This window comes from Vespula vulgaris, chromosome 25, assembly GCF_905475345.1.
Source record: "Vespula vulgaris chromosome 25, iyVesVulg1.1, whole genome shotgun sequence".
In the NCBI taxonomy this organism is placed as follows: domain Eukaryota; kingdom Metazoa; phylum Arthropoda; class Insecta; order Hymenoptera; family Vespidae; genus Vespula; species Vespula vulgaris.
In genome coordinates, this window is record NC_066610.1 from 1,580,897 (window position 1) to 1,603,948 (window position 23,052).

Sequence of the window (23,052 nt, forward strand, 5' to 3'; positions counted from 1 at the left end):
TAGAATATTTTCTACGTTAACGTGTACGCGTGTTAACATTTACACGTGTGTACGAAAAATATGTGTGTGTATGTATATATATGTATGTGTGTATGTTTGTACGTGGTTGTGCACAAACGTGTATATGTGTATACATCACATATACGCGCACGCCTCTACAGGGTGATGTAAAAAATTTTTCTTCGATCTCGTGACCAACATTTTTTCGCAGGCGACTTTTTTTGCTTTCCTTATCTTTTTCTTCTTTATTGAATCTTTTCTTTTTTTTTTTTTTGTCGATCCATCAATCTTTCCTTCAAACTCTCTTTGGACTAATTTTGTTTGCTCTTTCTCCTTTACCTTCTTTTTTCTTTCCCTTTTTCTTTTCTTTTTTTTTTTTTCTCTAAGGGATCGTCCAACTGCAAGTTTGGAAATAATTTTTATCTTTGTTTTTTCATCCTTATTTATTTATTTATTTATTAATTTTCTTTTTTTTTTTAAATATATTTGTTGTTCTTTCTCTTTAATCGACGATCTTTAAAAAGATCATGATCGAATATAGTAATTGATATTTCAAATCATTTTGGAATTTGTGGCTCACCCAGTACGTATATGTATATACATCAATGAATCTACCTTATCCTCCCCTCAAACCCACTCTTCTTTATCTTTATCTTGTTCTCTGTCTCTTTCTCTTTCTCTCTCTTTTTCTCTCTCTCTCTCTCTCTTTCTCTCTCTCTCTCTGTCTCTCTCTTACCGAATTGACATTCAACGGGCCAAGGCGGATTTCATTTATATGCTAACTCGAAGGCACGTGCACATTTCTGCATATTCCACCTTCGGAGATATCCTGCGAGAAAACGTGACTTTCTTATATATATATGTGTGTGTGTGTGTGTATAAAAGAGAAGAGAAAAGAAAAATAGAAAAAATAAAAAAAAAGAATGATAAATAAGAAAAGAAGAGGCAGAAAAAAAAATGTTTATATATGTACATATACATATATACATATATACATATATATACATATAAAACTTGGATTTCATTAAATAAATATGAAACAAAATCTCTCGATCATATAAGGGATGATGAGATTGAAAAAAAAGGACTTTTACGAATCATTCGAGTTTTTTTTTTAAAACAAGATAATACAAGAAAGAAGAAAAAAAAACAGGTCACAATCAAAACAGCGAGATTCGATTTATCTGCTTTCTATTTCCAACGTCGTGTCGAAAACAACAACAACGCGAAATTCATGAAATTCGAAAAAGAGTAATTTCTTTCCTTCCGTCTCTCTTCTCTTTCTTTTTTATTTTTTCTCGAAAATACGTGCGTCTAGGTTAAACCGACCGATAAAAGTGTAAGAAAAGAGAGAGAGAGAGAGAGAGAAGAAAAAAAAAAAGAAAAAGAGAAAACCAAACAAGTAAAAAAGCAAACAAGAAAAAAGAAAAGAAAAGAAAAGAAAAGAGAAGAAGAGAAAAAGAAAAGAAAAAGAAAAAACGAAGAAGAAGGAGACTCGAGCAAAGATCGGTTTTTTGATCGGGTTTGATCGAGTTTGATCGGCACGTCAGGATCGTTTCCACGTTGCACAATAAGATCCCTTTTCACGATTACCTGGTAATTCTAGTCGAGTAGCAACCGTTCCGTTTCGTTCAGCAACACCGAAAGCCGTTCCTCATTGTCATTCTAGCAAGCAGGTTAACCTCTCCCACTCCTACTACTATTCCGCACCCCCCATTCCGCACCCCCTATTCCGCACCCCTCATTCCGCACCTTCTAGATCCATTCCGCATACTCTCTTCTACCTAGCCCTATCTATCTCTTTCTCTTTCTCTCTATCTATCTCTCTCTAGCTACCTACCCCATACCATAGAGGACTCGTACCACACTTCCTGTCACGATCTCAGCATCGACCGGTATATCGTCTTGCTTCTCTCGCTAAATTAACGATCGCTACGACGCAAACCCACCCCAAACCATCACCACCCACTCATTCACCCGCCCACCGACCAGACAACCCAACCCCTACTCAAACCTTCTCGTTTCCTCGCGAATGCACTAAATGTTATATAAATAATCTACCGGCACCAAGTTCATTCCCATGAAAATTCGAATTTACTGCGGCTCGTTAAACCAGTACTTACTCTCTAGCTTTGATTTACTCGACGGAAATGTTTTTATCAAACTCGTTCAACTCGTTTGCTGTTATACTTTTCTTTTTTTTTTTAATCTTTTTTTTTTTTTGATACAGCTCGACGATTCTTTTACAGTTTTGTATTTCAAAGAAAAGGAAGAAGAAGAATCGATCGAAGGTTTCTTTTTTTTTTATGTGACTAAACATCGTCTGTCGTGACTTTTAATCTCATCTTTCACGATACGTTCGAGGCTATTTCTTCTGTTTTTTTTTTGTTCACAGATCTTCAAAAAATGGAACTAAACGAAACTTCCAGACTCATGATTTAACAATCTGGAATGAATACAAAAAAGAACTAGTCCGAATAGTGTTCAGAAAAAGATTGATATTAAATTTGATATGATCGATCGTTAATACATCATCTAGAAGATCTTTTATTTCCATTTCTAAATTTTTCCATTTCATCATAGAAAGTTTGTCGAACCAAACACCAACAAAATTTTACTTCCTAACGAAAAACGCGTACAATCATATGACATACCCAATATTATAATCGAACGATTGATATCAACCAAAACAAAATAAAAAAAAAAAAATCCAGTAATTTCTACAATAACCAATGATATAATAATCGAATGATTGATATAATAATTGAACGACATAATGGTCAAACGATTGATGGTTAACCGAAAAGAAAAGAAGAAACAAAAAAAAGACTCGAATAATTTCTAGGTATTTTTTTTTTCCCCCAACGACGAACGTTAAGGAATAATCAATGGACGTTCGCGACACTAAATGATTTCACCCTTTCAGGGTAGATCTTTTTGGTAGTGCTATAAACGATAAAAAATATTACAGGGAGACTGAGTGAAACGGAGGCAGAGAAAAACAGGTAGTGGTGGGTTAAAAGAGGGAAGATAGACGAAGGGAGGGAGGAAAAGGGGTGGAAGTTGTAACAAGAGCAAGGTATAAGTTCGGTAAGCGTTGGCATGGCCATTATCGGCATTAACGTTCGAATTCGACGAGTGCCTGCGGCTTGAGTATAACTGCAATTAAGGGCGACGTTGGAGAAAGCAATTCGTGCCAAATGCATACCCCTTCGCATAGTTCTCATGGCACCACCAACGGCAAACTTCCGACTGGGGGTTGCTTTGTAATCCCTACTCTATCTCTATCTCTATCTCTCTCTTTCTCTCTATCTCTTTCTATCTTTATCACCATCTCTATCTTTCTCTCTCTTACACACGCACACTCTCTAGTCTATCTACCTACCTATCTATCTATCTAGGTATCTCTATCTCTTTTGCTCTCGGTAAAAAGAGAACCCGGATGTCCGTGCCAATGTAAATTACGCTTGGGAATTAATAATAATTATTCGTGATAACGTTCTAGGAATATTTCGACGGCTCGTTGGGAATTTATCAAATAACCTTTGACCCAGTTCCTAGGTATTTCGAGGATTTCTATTTTAATATTTATTCTTCTTTTCTTTTCTTTCTTTTTTCTTTTTCTTTTCCTTTTCCTTTTCTTTTTTTTTTTTTTTTTAGGAGGGGGAATCTTTTGGTTCGCGGGATATCCTACGTGATGAGATTTTCCATACGTGTGTGTTCGTATGCGTGTGTTACATTCGCATCGTTTCTTATATAATTCGGTAGAAATTCATGTGAAAATTTAGTTGAAAATGCGGGGAGTGAAATTTTAGGAGTGAGAATTTAAGTTAAAATTTTAATAGAAAATTTGGACGCTTTTGGATCGAGTTTAACAGAGAAATTTCAATCAATATTCCTCGGTTGTAAATGAAAATATTCACTCGACGAAAATATTCAAATGAAAATTCGGAAAGAAAGAAACAGTTTGTTGCGAAAAGTTCGTATGAAAATTCGTGTAAAACTATGATAAAAATAAAATTCTAATCAAAAGGAAAAAAAAAATATAAGACGAATTTTGTATCAATTTCCAAAAAAAAAAAAGAAAAAGAAAAACGATAATAAGTATCCATTTTTAAATATAACGAAAACAAAAAGAAACTCAGTTCGCTTAAATTCGCTTAAAAAATACAGCATCCATTATTACATACACCACATTTCAAATGCATCACGGTGTAATACAATATCCCATAGACCTATTAATTTCAGTCAATTTATTTCTGAAAATACTCTTGATCCCTCATTAAAAAACTCATCGATAATCTCTCCATCCCTATTTTTATTTCGAGAATGAATAAAAAAGAAACTTCCAATTACCATATATATCTACCACAAAGGAACTTCAAATGCATTCTTATCGACGACTATGCTTTTACATTAGGATTACGCGATTTATCTATACTCTTCTTTTTCTCATCCTTTCTTTCTTCCCCCATACTGAACACTCATCAAATTGGTAATAATAGATGCCTACTCTACCCTATAACCCATCCTTCATCAAAAAAAGTAACAACCATAAAGATTATCTCATAAATAGAAAAAAAAAAAAAAGAGAAAGAGAGAGAAAACAATTACAGATTTAATAATAGAAACAAAAAATTACAAAAAAAAAAAAAAAAAAAAAAAAAAATAAAAATAAAAAATAATCTAATGATAATAAAATTAAATGAAAGAATATCGATACAATGCAGATTATTGATCATGCATACTATAGATGCTTAAAAATTATCGCGAAAAATAAAACTAAATAAATACATAAATTTTGATACAACAAGAGAAACCAGCCTTTCCTTTTCTTTTTATTTATTTATTTATTTTTTTTTAAATTAGATAGAAACAAAAGAGAGAGAGAGAGAAATAGAGAACACTTATTTGATCTCATTTTTTTTCTTGTATTTCTTTTTACCATTTATTATTTTTTTTTTTTTTTTATCGTAACATCGGTAGCCCTGGACCAATATAAGCATTTTAATAACGCGGACGAAACCCTTTTCTCTCTCTTTCTATCTCTCTCTTTTCTAGAACCAACGATGTCCAACGATTTGCATGAAATTGAAAGCCCCTTGGGCGCCGATCGCCAGAATCTCGTTAGAATGGAAATACCGAATTGAAATTTTCACTGGTACGTACCTACATATTACATACACACACACACATATACACGAACATATATATATATATATATATATATATATATATATACATATATAGAAAATATGTATACACCGACAAAATTCTGAAGAGGATTCGATCGATATATTCGTATTGTATTCTTAGTTTGAATCTCATATATATATATATATAGGGCGTCCCAAAAGATTTGACCTATACTATGGGATATTCTCGATACTCTCCTGAAGTATGCGCCAAACCTTTTGGGATATTTTGTATATAAACATATACATTGAAAATATTGGATTTATATTTCTTTCTCTGTCTTTCTTTTTCTCTCTACGTTATCAGTTTTTATTTCAATTATAACAGATCTGAATATTTTCTTTTTTTTTTGAATGTTTTCAATCGTCTTTGAATTTCTTTATTTTTTCGATGTGAATATTTTCGAAGAGGATATTTAATTATTTTTATCTTATTTCATAGTATTCTTTTTCTCTTTCTCTCTCTCTCTCTTTTTTGTTTTTTTTTTATATGGGAAATACCATGGATTCTCCATATATCGTTGAAAATTCCTCTTAAGATGGACTATCTCGTATTTCTTCGGGCATGAGATTCGTTGGTAAAACCGTGACGTCCAACCAATGTAAACACGTATACGAGTTTATATATATATATATATGTGTGTGTGTGTGTGTGTGTTTTGTGTACGTACGTACGTACGTATATATTCTTGGTACTGAAATCAATATCAATTTATACTTGCTCGTATCTACGTAGGGACCTCTTATATACGTCATACATACGTTTGCGAAGTGAAAATCGAGCCCGTTTTTATTTGATATTTCCTACGATTGATATGATTTTTGATCGAACGATTTGAAATTAAAATTGTATCTAAAATCTAGAAATTTACAAACTTTAGAAATCGTAGAATTCTGAATGTAGAAATTTCGAAGGACGACACTTAAGAAAATTCTACGATCGATCTCCTACGTGTCGTCGATCAAAAAAAAAAAAAAAAGAAAAGAAAAGAAGAGACCATAGTCTAAAGAAAAGAAAAAAAAAAAAAAAATATGGTATCAACCATTTATTTCGAATAACGAAATCCCCATGAAACTTCGAATGACTCGAAATGGCCAAACTTCGAAGGATCAGAAAACAGTATCCGATCCGGAAACCGTAAATCAAATTACCGTTCTTCGAAACAAGATTAAAGTAGGGTTGCTATGACCGTATCCTAGGTAGCTGAAGTATCCAAAAAAAAAAAAACATCCTGTAGTCCAAAAAATAAACAAAAATAATTACGAATCAAAAGAAAAAGAAAAGAAAAAAGGAAAAGATTTCGATCATTTTTCGTCATTTCGTTTTTTTTAAAAGAGAAAAGTCGTCGAAAGATTTAAAAGTAGCGATAAGTATAAGGTAGACAACGGAAGTGTTTGATGGGGGTAGTGGGTGGTGGGTGTTGGGGGGTAGATAGTACGTGGTTGGATGAAGGGCTAGGTGAGGGATGAGTTAGGGAATAGATTAATACGATCCTCATCAATCTTCATCGAGGTTGAAAGGGAAACGTCTGCCTGTTGAAGGTTGGAAAGGCATCAACCACTTTAGCTATAACCATCTACCAGTTCGATATCGAGAGCGCATTCACTTACATTCTCTTCGTCTATCAATCCCTTCTCAAGAACCCAAATTGAAGTATCCAAGCGTTAAAGCAATAAGATCGAAAACAAGGAAAAAACTATATCACTTTGACATGATTGCCTGTTAAAAATGTCGAAGCTTGAAAAATGATCCGAATTCATCATCTTGACGATCTTTATCACTTAGTTGAGAACAAACAGTTACATTGAGATAATAAAACATGACACTGGGTATGCAGAGATCTTTTCTTTTCTTTTTTTTTTTTTAGATTCATTTTCTAATAGATCTTATGGATCATTCAATAATCCTACACGATCGATATTTTTTAGCTTCTTTTATATATGTATATTTTTTTTTTCTTTACTCGAGTGACTTCTGACGATGGTATTATGGTTACATTTTTTTTCTTTTCATTTTTGAAAAATCATCGCAGACGACAGATTCGATTCGATGTAAGGAAGAAAGAAAAAAGGGTGGAGGAGTGAGGGGCTAAGGGTGAGGGATGAAACATGTGGCAGGAAAGTAGCTTTTCTTTTTCTAACAAAAGGCGACTTATTTCACGCTCGATATATCCAACCTCGGGTATGATCGTTAAAGATACTCCATTCTCGAGATATGCGAGAGCCTTTTCCTTTTTTTTTTCTTCTCCCTTTTACAATCTTCTTTTAATATGAACAATGTTTCATAGTCTGCTATCGAATCGATCAAACGCAATACATCGACTGGCATTAAACAATCAAGTGACCTATGAAACGTTTGTCATTTACCACGTTCATTGTGTTCGTCAAAATAATAATTTTTGTTTTGTTTTTAATTATTTTCGACAGCAAATAAAAATTTTAGTAAGCCTTTAGACAAAGTTCGAGAGAAGTTATATCAAGGGTTCGATCGAAATTCGAATTAAAAAGGAATAGATCTCAAACGAGATTCAATTGAATTTTTAAGAGAGAGATAGAGAGAGAAATAAATTTGCGAAGCATTCGAATAAAATTCAATGAAAAAGTTCAGTGAACAGAATAAAAAAAAAAGACTCTTCCTAGAGGGAGCACATGCAATAACATTAAGTACATCCCTTTCAATGTTTATTTCATAGGATGTTAGACGAGGAGGAAGGAGCAAAATACTTCGTTAATACAATTTACGCGGTATGTACCTAATCGATTTGACCCCTCTCAAGTGGAACATAGCTCGGAGGAGAAACACGTTATAAGATCGCAGTAGTCGAGTGGAGATCGACAGAAGTATAAAAGATAGCAGTGAAGAGATGGAATGAGAAAGAGAGAGAGAGTGAGAGAGAGAGAGAGAGAGAGAGAGAGAGAGAGAGTCTAGCAAAGTTTGTAGCAAGTTTAGATTGAGTTCAATCTACTTTGGCGTTGCTCTTACCCTTGGGCCTTTTCATCCCCTCTCAACATCCCTCACCTGCTTGTCAACTAATACCAAGTCAACCTTCAAGAAAATCAACACTTTTGCATACCCCAAAATACTAGTAAAATCAATCCTCGAAACGAGTTTCGAATTAATGGAGCATTTGATCATGTATTTGACTCTATTCACCTTTTCTTACTATCCCTCACCTACTTATTCTTTCATACATTGTTAACTTTCAAGGAAATCAACAAATTTGCATACCCCAAAATACTAATAAAATCAATCCTCGAAACGAGTTTCGAATTAATGGAGCATTTGATCATGTATTTGACTCTATTTACCTTTTCTTACTATCCCTCACCTGCTTATTCTTTAATACTTTATTAACTTTCAAGGAAATCAACAAATTTGCATACCCCAAAATACTAGCAAAATCGGTATCAATCAAAATCATTTAGAAAAACACTCGAAAAGATCTTCGAATTAACGGAGCATTATTATCAGTAATCGTGATCGTTCGATTCTTTTATTTTATTTTATATTTTTTTATTCTATTTATTTTATTTAAATCGCTAATCCCTATAAGAAAGGATCCATTAAAAGATCTGTTAATTTACCCGGAATACCGTGCACAGTTACGTTCACAAATAAAATCACAAATCATTCATTCTCACAGTACTGAAATAAAATGGAGCGGCAAGAGTGTTCTCTGATCTTTAAAGATGGGAAGAGATAGAGAGACAGAAAGCGAGAGAGAGAGAGAGAGAGAGAAAGAGAGAGAGAGAAAGAGAAGGGGTTAGTGACGGCAGGGATGAAATAAATCGCGTCACAGAGCCCGTTGGAAAAGCTCAATTTGATCTCTTTCTTTCGACCGTGAAAACGTTTCCAATCATTCCGGATATATTCCGTATCAACTTGCAAATGTAAAAAGGTCACTGTAAAAAAATATCAAGACAAATAATTTACGATCAGCGAAAGAAAGCCAAGAATAAAAAATAGAAATGGGGATTGGAAAAAATTTTTTGTCATCCTTTTTTTTTGGATTTTGATTTTGATTTTTATTCGCGGTATAAAACTCGTCCTTTAGCATCCCCTTTTCTCTTTTTATTTTTTCTTTGCAAATAAATTTAGACCATCCCATAGCAGCCCTTTAACAAACCTTGTTCTATATACTCCTTCCCTTCTCCCTTAGCCCTGTTCGTTCGTCTTTCATTTCGTTTCTTTCTTTTTGTTCTCGGATTTATTGAAATTTTATGCAGGATCTCGATGAAGTCCAACTTGGGAATTTTATCGGTTAGGTCTAACTGACTGGACCTTATATTACATTGGAACCATCTATTTCCCTTTGGAGAAACCGATCTCTCTCTCTATCTCTTTCTTTCTCTCTCTTTCTTTCTTTCTCTCAGTTATTCTACTCTTCCTTCAGGATCTAAGATTACTATATCAGATATCTCTGTTTCATCGGGATAAAGGGATTCCCATCGAAGGACTCCGACTCATGTTTAAAAAATATGAACATATATGTGACGATGAAGTGATCCGAAGAATTGGGGAGGTTTGATGGAGAGGGAGGAAGAGGGTAGGAGTAGAAAGAAAGGATGCTGTATATTTGTTGAATTTTGTGGAATTGGATTTTATTAGGATCGTGTCTGGATTGTTTAGATCTCTCTGTTTTTTTATATAGAGTATATATACAGGATATACATCGAAAATATAGGCATAACTCTTACTTCAAGGATAGATTCGGTACGCTAAAATAAGAAAACAAGTTCGTACGAACGTATGACCCGATACGATCTTCTTTCCGAATTATAGCCGTTTCTGTTCTTTCCAGCGATTCGTACGACTCTGTTGTCAGGAATAATCGTTGACCATTCGATCGGACCACTTTTTTTCCGAACGGGACTTTAACCGGCGAATCGTACTGTTCGGTTTTAAGGGATAACTTGCGCGAACTATCGGAAGACGTACAGCTTGATGTCATCGACCGTATGTGGTTTTGTGCACGATGATGCGACAGCACATTTTAGTCGACTAGCGAGACAGTTTTTGAACGAGAGATTCCCTAATAAATGGATCGGTCGTGGCGAGTCGATTAATTGGCCAACACGATCGACCGATCTAAATCCATTGGATCTTTATTTGTTCGGGACTCACCTAAAGTCTTTGGTTAACGATGCACCAGTAAACGACGTTGAAGAACCGCGATATCGTATTCAAGAGTGTTGCTCAGCGAGTTCAAACAACACCTGATACTTTCGAACGAACGAGAAGATCTATGACGCGACGTTTGGTATCCTGTATTCGATCCGAGGTTACCCACTTCGAACAGTTTCTATGAAAATTATTAAATAACGGGTTACACGCGAAAACGACTGTAATTCGGAAACAAGATCGTATCGTACGCATATTCGTATGAACCCTGTTTTTTCTTATTTCAACGTTAGTTATGCCAACAGTTACAAAAACACCCTGTATATACATACGTACATTCTTATTCTCTTTTTGCAGAATCCAAAAATCACGGATTATCTAGTCAACCTTTAAAACCTGCTACGTCAACGATTACAAACAAAAAAAACAAAAACAAAAAGAAAAGAAAATATCAATCATAAAAAATTGAAGAATTGAAGAATTAACAGGACATCTAGTGACTTTTGACCCTGACGTTTCATTCCCCAACCCTTCCCTCTCTTCAACCGATATCATTTAATCAGTTAAAGTCCCAGTGACCCTCCTTCCAAACATGTTAATCTTGATCTGACATAATAATCAGGTATAAAAATGTTCATGAGACTCACCCTAGGTTATGGTTGTCCGTATTGTCAGCTGCGTCCTCGGTCACGGAATCCAGGGTGAGGGGACCCTGGGTGACGTCAACCCCCATGCTGCCCAGATCCAAGCTCGCATAAGTCCTGCGTGCTTGAACTCTCGTACCACCCCCTCCTCCGCCACCGCCACCGCCACCACCACCACCACCACCACCTCCACCACCACCACCGCCGCCACCAGTGACTTCTCCACCCCTGCCGCCATTGCCAACTAATTCTTGATACAATTCGTCATAGAGGGAGCTGCCATTTCCGTTGCTGTTCAATGCATCATCCAAACGTGCCGGATCCAAATGATAATTCGGATTCTCGAAGGAAAGCAATCCATTTTCTAAACAGAGGATGAATAAAAGCGTTTGTTGTTGTCGTCGTTGAATCTTTTTTTCTTTTCTTTTCTATTTTAATACCGATTGAATGATACGAGAAAATTTTGTGTAATAAAAATTATATAAAAATCATTAATTAAAATATCAAAGATTGATCGAGAATAAAGAGATATATGTATAGACAATATACGATAAATTATTGTGCAACGTTACTTTAATCGTTCGATTAGTTTCTTTAACCTTGTTCTCGCAGCTACTCACTGATCATCCTGAGACAAATGGCAGTCGCGAGAACGATGTTGTACATCCATCGACAGAAAGTATCCATGTTCCTCCGAGGATATCGTCATATTGTCAAAATAATCCCTTGGTTCCTCGATACTTATACACTTATATTCAAACACTACTAACTGTTAATCAATTTTTCTGATCATTGTATATATATACATACATACAAACATACATATACCAATTATTATTATATTCAGTATAATACAGTCCAAGTTCAAGGTCTGATCAATAGTCTCTGTTCATCCTATTCTACTTCTTTCTCTCTCTCTCTCTCTCTTTTGTAATTCTCAAATCAATTTTGATCATTGAAAATCCTTCGATTATACCGGGTACACTCAATAGTAACACTTTTGAATGATTATACTTGAGATGTTGGCTCGATTAAAGCGTTAAATCGATTCTGCGGCCACTTAAGTGTCTTTGTTCTTTATTTGTTAAAAGATGATCAAGAGATAGATATATACACATATATATAGAGAGAAATAGAAAGAGAAAAAGAGAAAGAAGAGATGGGTGCTAGGTGAGGGATAAAGAACCGTGACAGGTGGAAACGTACGAACAATGGAGCATCGTTCTGAAGAGTTAATTAGTCGATCGAACTAAAACGCAACTCGTGTCGTTTGTTTGGGTGTATACGAGCGTGCTGTAGGGTTGGTACTTCGTAATATCCCTTGTTTTTTTTCCTCTCTCTTATCATTCGGTTACTCGGGTGTTCAATCGCAAAATTCGAGAAAGGAGATACTCGATCATTCGTTTCACTCCCTAACCACCCACCCACCCCTATTCCTCATCACCTCATCCCACGTCACTCTCTACATAAATCGTAGAAAAAAAAAACTTGCGCATTGCGTTTGAACTGTAACGAAAATCGAAGTATATATATGTGTGTGTGTGTGTGAGAAATTCTTTGATTTATTCCGCAACGAGCAGAATAGTTGAAAAAGTTGAAAGTATTTCAACGATTGTATAAAATCGATTGAATTTATACGTTCATTGTGGTTTACCAATAGTACGAATAGAATTTTATTGGAAATATTCGAGGACCTGGTATTATATATATAAACCAGAAAATCAAATACGTTGTTAGACTTGACGAACTATTTATTATTTCCAAAAGAGATGCCAGACGATATGGATTAACGGAGTAGAATAGAAGTGACTCAAACCATGATCCAACATATCCCTGTGTCCCATAAAGTTTCACAACGAATTCAAGTTAACCCGGTAGTTTTACGTCGAAAGTAAAAAATACACGTTTCAAATGCGGATTTCATTATTCCTGAAATTGGGGAAATAACGAGAAGGTATTGTCGACTTTCTCAGAGTTAATTTGTTGTTCTAAAACTCATGGAATCCTATTCCGCAGGTTGAAATAACAACGATTTACCAACAATAGATTTCGTTTAGTCGCTAACGAAGTCGGTCAGAATATCAATTAGCAAAAGCAAAAGTCATAAAGTAAATACTACGATAATTGAATCATAATTATGGTCAGGATCGAAAGGACAAAGTAGATTCGTGGCTTAGACGTCTTAACTCGATCAGAACCTAATCGAAATAGAGTCACGATCAATAATCACTCGTAAACTCAATTTCGACTACTGTCACGATAATTAATTAACTCACAGATAAATCAAACGATCGTGAGCCAATCACAATCCGCGGAATCACAAATCGGTCACAATCTAATCACAATCCTAATCACAAGAGACACTTTGTTCGTTAATGATTTACTCAAAACCCAACAACAGTGACCCAATAAACCCTTTACTAACATACACCTACAAACACACAGTTACTGTTTTTTTCCTTTTTTTTTGCAATTAAAAATAACACGTTCTTAAAAAAAAAAAAGGAAGAAAACAAACACGAGTAATTTTAAATCTCTTTGACAAAACTCGAAAAAGATAGCAATATATATATATATATATAAATCGTCGATAAATTACTACAGTAAAACGGCAATCAAACGAATGAACGGAGAACGGAGGCGTTCAGAAAACTCGTCTCGTTAAAAATTCAACGATCCTCCTCGTAAATAAACTCCCTTTTATTTCGAGTACAGGTTCATTGTAAAAACGGGAACACCGGTTCAACTCGTTAGGGTTAGTGTCACGCATTCGTTCCACGAACTTTCCATCCTCCATCTATCCCCTACCTCTTTACCACCCTAACTAACTCCTCCTTCCCCGTAACCCCATAATTATCGTGCGGATTTCACGACAAGTTCCGTTCGCACTGAAGAAAAAAAAAAAAAAGAAACGAAAACAAAAAGAAAAAACTAACAAGGGAACCGTTGAAGGCGACACTTCGCCCAAGTAAATTGACTAACTGCAGTTGCAGACAGACAGAGAAAGAGAGAAAGAATGAAAAAGAATGAGAGAGAGAGAGAGAGAGAGAAAGAGAATTGCGGTACCAAGTGCACATCTCGTTATTTCACCAGAAAGAAAAAGCTTTTAAAGTGAGATAGAACAAAAAAGATGAGAGAAGGATAGGAAGAGGGGAGATCAAGGTTTCAGAGAAAGAGAGAGAGAGAGAGAGAGAATTTCTTGGAAGGTTAGAGAAAAAGAGAGAGAGAGAGAGTTTTGTCACCGCCCTCGATGAGTCACCCAATCGATTCCTTCCACAGAGTCTAGTTGAACTTTCAAAATAGGGGACTGGGAGTTGAACACCCAACGACTGCCAATGAGTAGCTTTCCTTCTGCATTCTTACATAAGTCTTCTCTCTCTCTCTCTTTCTCTTTCTTTGTTCCCCCTCTCTTCACTGATATTCGTCGTATACTTCCTATATATACATACATACACATACATATTAGGCTACTAAACAGTCTAGTTTCCTTTTATTAATTATTTTACTCATAGATATATAATATTGAAATTACAGTTGCGTAATAGGTTGTGCGGAATTCGTTTAATCGATCAGCTGCGGTTAATAATTGAGGTTAGGTTTGATATACGGGTCCAACCCTTTCCTATCCTAATTTACGATTAATACCAGGATACATTGTTACCAACCCTAATTTTCCTTTCTGTCATTTTCGTCATGGTCGTTAAACTTTTTGGTTTGCTGGGTCGATCAGGTGAACTAGATGGAGGAGAAGGATAGATTTTTTTTTTCTTTGCTTCTCAAAATTCTGTCCTTCTCAAAATTTTAACGAGTTCCCCTCTTTAACATTGTTGACTCAAGTAATTCTGGTTTATGCGAAGATAATCGAAATAAAGTGAATTTTCTCTCTTTTTCGAGCAAAACTAAACGGAGAACTCTTGTAACTGTACGATCGACTAACAGCTAAAGTTTGTCCTCGACGATTATGCTTGGAGATCAAGAAGATTCTGAACCTTAATCTCTCTCTCTCTCTCTTTTTCTTTTTTAGATACACGTAGACATATACAAACGTTTTAACGCACAAAACCGTCCCTACCACCCACCCCTCCCCATAACATTGGAGTTACGATCTTAAATGTCTTTCGCACGGTATACCATAAGAGAATGGGGTGCGAAGAGAGCAACTGCCATGTCTCTCGTTATGGGGGAGGGATAAAAGAGAGAGAAAGACAGAGAGAAGGAAAAGAAGAAGAAGAAAAAAAAAGAAAAAGGCCCTGGCAATTTCGAAAGAGCCCGTTAAGTTTTATAGCGTCTGGGAACTGTGCGGAAGGGAGTCGAAGAAAGAAGGTTTGGTAGTTTTAGGTGAGGGGTCGTACGAGGATACAAAATATAAGTTTGTCCAGATGAGGACTGAGAAGGTCAAGATTTTCTGCTTGACGCAATATCAAATTTGTATACTTCCGATTACGGCAACGATATATATATACACTATACCTTCTTTAAGTGACACCGTACGAACTGTTATGAGTCATACTCTCTTAACTACTTATAAAATCTTCTCCCACCTCTTTCTATTCCTTGATTAGCTCGATTAACTATGTCTCTTTGTACGTGTACGTGTGCGTATGTCTACCTTATCTCTTCTCGCTCAATTTAATCGATCGAATTTGATGTTATCGTTTGGTTCGCTTCGAGAAAGTGGAAATTCGTCGTCCTTCTGTTCGAACATTCAACGACCTTCCTTCCTTCCTTCCTTCCTTCCTTCCTCTCCTCCCTCCCACCCCCTCTCTCTGTGTATGTGTGTCTCTGTATTGGTATATATATATATATTTGTCTATGTGCAGTGGACTATGGGAGAACTGAGCGATGACGCATACTTGGAAAACACTCGTCTTGTCGGCGCTTAGACGTCGTGGCGCCATTCACCTACGGCGCCGCACGCAACCCTTAAACGCAGTTAGCCTCGTCCCAACCTTCCAACTTCCCCCACCATTCTACCTACTATGAATATATATATATATATACACACACACACACATATATATACTCAGATATATGTATTATATGCGAGCTTATCAGGCTTATTCGATGACAACATTTGTTGTTGGAAATCAATACAGAACCTTCTTTCTTTTTTCCTGTTTTCGCTTTTTTCTTTTTCTTTTTTCCTTTTTTTCCTTCATACACGTAATTCCGCACATGGCAATGGAAATTTTTTCGTGATTCGAATGGTCAAGTTTTGTTAGTTTTTTGAAGAATTTTACTTAATTTTCGTTTCCTTTTTCTTTTCTGTTTTTTTTTTTTGAGATCACGCGACTTTAGTTTCATGCCAGATACGATTGCCAATCTTTTCGAAGAAAGAAACTACTACTTCATCTCACTCCGACCAACAATGAAAAAATAAAAAGAGGAGAACAAATCAAAATGGTGGTTCTTTTTACTGCGGAATTAGCGCGTGAATCTGGTGAACTTTGGTGGACCTTCTCTCTTTTCGTTTGTTTTTTCTTTTTCTTCGATAATTGAAAAACAAAGAGCACAATATTCCCTCGATCGATTTACGAAGTTCAAAAGTTGGATGAAATTGAAGATATTGCACGATTGCTTAGAAAAAAAAAAAAAAACAAAATCGAAGACACAAAACTCATCAATAATTTGGATTATTTATTAGTAACTGAGATTTATGATCGATGCTGAAATCAATGATTTGAATCGTTTCGCGACGAAATTATAATCGAACTTTTATGATACATATTATTATTAAATTATATTCGAGTATTTCTTTGATCCTAATCTAAAATGTGATTAGAGTTAGAGACTGGATAATGATTAACTCGTGATATAGTACGTAGTACGAGTGATATTGAGAATCGAATTGCTTCTAGAATTTTAATCGTCCTATGACCTCGATTATCATCGAAATTACGATTAGGATTGCTCAAATTGTAAGAAATTTAATTGAGACTGATTTTTGTCAGTGCTGCTAATCAAAAAATTACTGAGATTTTCATTTAGTTAACTATTTAATTATCATTTCGATTTCGATCGAACGACGATATTTGAGGTTAGCTTTTGATTTGTATTCGTATTTTAATACAATCATGCTTGGAAATTATGATCGTTTACATACATTCTAATTTGGTTTACTATTTAATTATTATTTCGATTTCGATCGAACGACGATATTTGAGGTTAGATTTAGATTTTTGTTCGTATTTTAATGAAATCGTATTTGGAAATTATGATCGTTTACACACATTCTAATTTACTATTTAATTATTATTTCGGTTTCGATTAATATTTGAGGTTAGGTTTTAATTTTCGTCCATATTTTAACGAAGTCGTACTTATAAATTATGATTGTTTACACATATTATTTACACACACACACATATATATATATATATAATTTTTCTATTTTATCGAATATCCAACTATACTTATTTAATATCAAAATAAAGCAACTCTTCGCAGTACATCGAACGAACGTGTGTAGTTAGTCAGCGCGTACGCTAGTGTGAGGTTTCAATGTATAGGTTAGGAGACGAATTAAGAACGATCGATAAAACGGCAACAGAGTGGCTCGTGCTAGGCGATCGACTTTGCGATAGGTCAGAGTTAAACGATAGTCTGACACGCACACGCTAATATATATAAAAAAAAAAGAAAAAGAAAAAAAGAAAAAAAAGAAAGATGGACGTCCTTCCCAATACAACATCGGAACTTCGATCATGTTTATTTCCTGTTAGCAAGGTATAACACAAGAGTTCGAGATGGAAAAAATAATATTATTTATTTTCATCGTAGAAGTCTATCAGTTCGTTTTATTTATCCTGTCATTCTTAACCACGTAAGTACTCGGTTACACGTAGACTTGGTTACTTCCTTAAGAATTTGTTTCACTCGACAAGGTCATTATTGGTTCAAGGTAAATTGAATATACCTATGTACGTATATGTATATGTGTGTATGTGTATATATTCCCCAAGAAGTTATTTTCATTCTCTCATTCTTATTGTTAGACATCTTCATTGCCACTTACGAAATAACTAGACGTGTTACGATACATCTAGGATTCTACTTTTCGTTTGAACACGTTAATTCGATTTTAAAGGTATCTTTTAACCTAGTTTTTTTTTGTTTTTTTCTTTTTTTGTTCTCTTGATAAAACTTGCTTGATTCTTCGTCGAACGTTCTTAAACATTTCTTAAACGTTCTAACGATATTCACAGAGTCTTACGAAAGTATTCGAGCTTTAAAGTTTCGTTATTAAAACTTTAAATAAATAATACAAATATTCGTGTTAGATTTGAAGTTTTTAGAAGGTAATAGTGTAACTATTTCTAACATACAAGTATAGTGATTATGTGTATACGATGTTTCAAGCGTATCGAATAATATTTGTTTATGTTATGAAAGATTTATTACTATAATGATTTGTCGAAATGAAAATGGTCGCTTAAATATTCGAACGTTGTTAAAAATTATTATTATTATTATTATTTTTATTTGTTGTAATTAAATATTATTACTAATAAACTTATTAGTAATTAAATAATATATAATATATAATAATTATATAATATTAATAATAAACTTATTAGTATTACTTCCAATACTTGTAACATATTTCTAATATAATTTAATTCGTCACACGAATGTATCGTATATATTATTTTTATTTCATCATTACCACTATTATTACTATTATTCATATTAACTAAATATTGTTAACAATAAATATATTACCTCCATAATTTCTAACATATTTCTAATATAATACAATTCTTCAATACTTTCACAAATACGTACTATAATACTCAGCACCATATCAATTCTCGTCAAAATGATCAATTATCAAAATGTCCTAGAGTGAACTCTTTTCTTTATTTGTTTCTTTCTTTTTTTTTTTTTTCATCCACCTTCATTCTCTCCGTCGTTTTTGTTTCAAATCCCCCACCCCGTAAAGTCTCTACCTTCAGCTAAAATCGATCTACCCGGTAGTAATCCCATTGTTTTACGGCAGACCGTTAACGCAGTCCACACATCGTGTAGACCACATCGTGCTGGATCCTAGAGTCGCGGATTTCGCTCAGAGCTTTTCAGCAGGGTCTTTTGTTCGAAACGGAAAGCTGCCGTTGGCGTATGCGCTTAAACCACGATGCGGTATTATATACGGAAGGCGGAAATAAAGGATTCAGAGTTTCTAGAACAGGAAGAAAGCTATGGCAACGTAAGGCAGCTGATTCCGCACTGTCTAACTCGTTTCACAGTTTTATCACTTGTTTGTAATAAAGAGCTAGGTCTTCGCGTTAATCCAAAGTCAGTAACACGAAAAGTCGTTCCTAGTGATTATCTAATGACTTTCTTTCTTCTTTTCTTACTATCTAAATCGATTAGAAAATATTTATTTTACGAGACAGATAAAAATCAGAGGACAATTTAAAGATACTTCAATCCAGGATTTTATACCGCGTAATCACTTTGATCTAAGGCTCGTTTTTAATAATTCATAAAAAACCAAAAAAAAAAAAGAAAGAAAAAGAAAAAGGGGAGGGATCATTTCGAATAATTCAATCATCGACTCGATCCATATAAGACACTTTTAAGATAGTAATAAAATCCATCGTTGAAGAGAAGTCTCTAATAAAATTGAACGTTAGGGATATATACACATAGATAGACCATAGATACCTACATCCTCGTTCTAATATTAGCAGCACGGTTCGATTAATCCAAGGACATATCACAGAGCCCTTTAAAATCCAAGAAAAAAAATATAGTCGACTTTTACCTCGACAATTTTCTATCTTAGAGTATTACTCTTGTAGTTGTTTTACGATCGTCTAGGTTCCTCGTACCTTCGACGATGAAATATCGTCGGTTAGATGTTTTTGACCTCCGACGTCTACGTTTTGTACCTTACAAACACACACACGTGTATACTTATACTCACATACGTTACCAACCTAACTGACGAGGACTTTCCAGCCGGTTACCAAGGCCCTCACCTATACCTTCAACCCTCATACTTCTCCTATCCTACCATTCGACCATCTTAACACCCTAATACCCATCGTACAGCACGTACTACTCGTACGACGGCATTTAAGACATCTTTCGGTTTTACCTCGGTTATACCGTAAAACCAATATTGCCAGGATACCCGAGTGAAATTTTTAGGGAGTATCGTCTAACGTCCTTTGGTTGCCATGGTGTTAGACACTAATCCTACGTTTCTAAACGCAAACCTCTTACCACTAACCCTATTGACAATTACCATCGATCTTTGTCTATAATGGGTTCAACGATTACGAACGAAATAAAAAAAAAAGATTGAGTGGGTGAATTAGGTTTTTTTATTTATTTCTTTTTTTTTTTCGTCGAGAAAATCGTATAGTACGAATTCAAAAATTCAATTTTGTTGATTGATTATTGGGGATGAAATTGTTTTTCTTTTATAATTTGCTTCATTTTTATTTCTAATTTTGTTTTATACTTTTCATGGATTATCGAATGTTCTAGCTCATGATTTTTGTTGATCATTCTTTTCTCTTGATGACAACTATCACTTTTAATTAAAAACAAAATTTGTGGAAAGAGATGATCAAGGTATCAGTCTAAACTCCATCAACCAATAGATGAGTAAACTTTGAACGTTTCTCAAGTATGTAAGCTTATAAACAGACTCAAACTGACTATTACATTTGGTATAAAGTATACGACGAGAGTCCTCATTCCTGGGTGTTAAGTAAAATTGCAATTTGCTCGTGCGGATTATCCGCAGGATACGTGCGGAACGCTCGTTTTCGTCTTTAACGACTGGTATGCATAATCTTCCATGTATTTCCTTCTTCCAACGTTTCCAAAGGAATACACAGAGAACATTTTGATCATCCTTTAACATGAATTTGTCGTTTATTTCGAACGAAGAGATAAAAGAAAAAAAAAAAAAAAAATTTTTAGTAGGTTTTAGTAATCAATTTTTAATAGCTTTGTTAACGAGATTATGTTCTTTGGAAAGAAAAAAATGCTTTCATTCTTTTTCTTTTTTAAATTAAAATTAACGAGATGCGTCTACGTAAACGTAGGTCTGTTTGGATTATAATAGTTGACGGATTAACACGTAAAATTTAATAGGCTCTGTTAAAAGTTCCTAGACGAGGTATATAAAAGTCCTTGTGTATTCGAAGGAAAGATCTATGAAAAGTTCCTAGACTAAAGTTACACCGTAATCATCGCTCAAATAAAAGATTAATCTTTCCAAGAAGAAAAACACAACTATTTTGACAAATTTTTGCGACAGTCGTCTGATTCCAAAAAAAAAAAATAAATAAATAAAATAAAATAAAATAAATAAAACAACAAGATTATCGTAGCAATTACCGATCGCAATAAACGAACAAACAAATAAATATATATATATATATATATATATATATATATATACTCAACATTTTTTAATATTTACATTCATACGAAAAATATTAACGAAAGAAAAAAAGTAGTTCAAAAAAAGAAAAAAAAACAAAAACAAAATGGAACCATACTTTGGTAAATCTCAATAAAAATTCTCGAAATCTCACAAGAGAGCGTTATTACAAAAAAAGAAAAAAGAAAAAAATAGGAGTATGCAGTAGCACAAAATGGATCAATTTGGTGGAAGGAAGAAAAAAAGAAACAAAAATGGAGGAACTAGGAAGAAGGAATTCAAGGAGAATAAGTGGGTGCAAACTTGCGGAATGGGGTTGGAACTTGAGAGAGGATTGCAAGAAGCAAAAAATGACCAGGAGCAGTTAATATCGCGAGAAATACTGTTATTGCCGATAATATTTTGAGAAATCAGATAGACAAACGGTACTCTCTGGTATCCTGAAATCTCCTTATATGTACCTAGGGATTTTTTTTTTTTACTAAAAAGGATTGTAAGTGATGAAAATAGTACTATCACCATTCTACAACCCTTTCTCTTCGAACTTCCTATAAATCATGTCTTCTCTCTCTCTCTTTTTCTTTTTCTGTCTCCGTCGTTGTTAAAATCTCCAAGAGAAAATTTACGAGAAAAGGTTTTAAAGACGTTAAACCCTTTTCAAGGTTCCACGGACCCTTCTCAGTCTTACCTATTCTATCAATTTCGTTATTCTTCATCTAAAAATTTTTTGATCCTATGGTGTATATATATATAAAGAGAGAGAGAGAGAGAGAGATTTTGTTTAATCGTCTAGGAACTTTTCGCTCGTATCTAGGGATTTTCAATCCAAATCTTGTACGATCGTTGGTAATTGAAATGAACCGATTCATTCGTATTACCGATAAAAAGTAATTTTTAAATAGATTCTTTTGTTGTCTCCCTCTCTCTCTCTTTCTCTTTCTTTTTTCTATCTGATAAGATTGAATAAAAAGTAATTAAATAAAATTCAGAATATCACTGAGGTTTTATATGGTTTTATTTGGCGTATGCGATGTATGCAATTCCAATTATGGTATCTACCACATCGGCAGTTTTTTGTAATCCACAAAAATGTACAAGTATTAACCAATTAAAAGGAGGATAGCCGAAAAAAGAAACAGAGAGAGAGAGAGAGAGAGAGAGAGAGAGAGAGAGAGAGAGAGAGATAGTAGCGATCGATCAAAATGAAAAGCTCGAAGCTTTCGTAGCTTTGGTCTTCCCATTTACAGAAGCTGGCATCTCGCCAGTGAACCTTTTCATCGAATTTCTTTTAAAGCCATAGAAAGAGAGAGAGAGAGAGAGAGAGAAAGAGAGAGAGAGAGTGCCAAAGCCATAGAGCCAAAGACACATTACTAGAAAAGAGATAGAATGAGTATAAGAGAGTGTTATGGAGGTCCAAAATGAAGAGAAAAGTCTTAACACCATTAAATGTACTCGAGAAAGATAAAACATACTATCCCTTATATCAATTCTCTCTCTCTCTCTCTCTCTCTCTCTCTCTCTCTCTCTCTCTCTCTCTCTCTCTCTCTCTCTCTCTCTCTCTCTCTCTAACACTCTTTTGATCCTACCAAATTTAAACGTAAATTCAAATAACTATGTTTCCGCATTTCAGTAAATCTTCAAACGAAGTGTACGTTCAATATTTGAGGATACAAGAAGAGAACGTTG

At 34.5% G+C, this 23,052-nt stretch overlaps 1 protein-coding gene across 11 annotated transcripts in view; it reads right to left on the reverse strand.

Annotated features, from left to right (window-relative positions):
- The window catches only part of LOC127072341 (protein Fe65 homolog), a 141,108-nt gene that overhangs the window by 35,634 nt on the left and 82,422 nt on the right, over positions 1-23,052 (reverse strand). For 10 of the 11 annotated variants that reach the window (XR_007785348.1, XR_007785347.1, XM_051012703.1 and 7 more), the window contains one exon: positions 10,965-11,325. Coding sequence is in view for 9 of the 11 variants with exons in the window: in XM_051012703.1 (XP_050868660.1) it covers positions 10,965-11,325 (361 nt within the window). In the remaining 2 variants the exon portion in view is untranslated. Of the gene's footprint in view, positions 1-10,964; positions 11,326-11,581; positions 11,730-23,052 lie in introns of those variants that run through there. The other variant, XM_051012705.1, reaches the window with a different exon arrangement.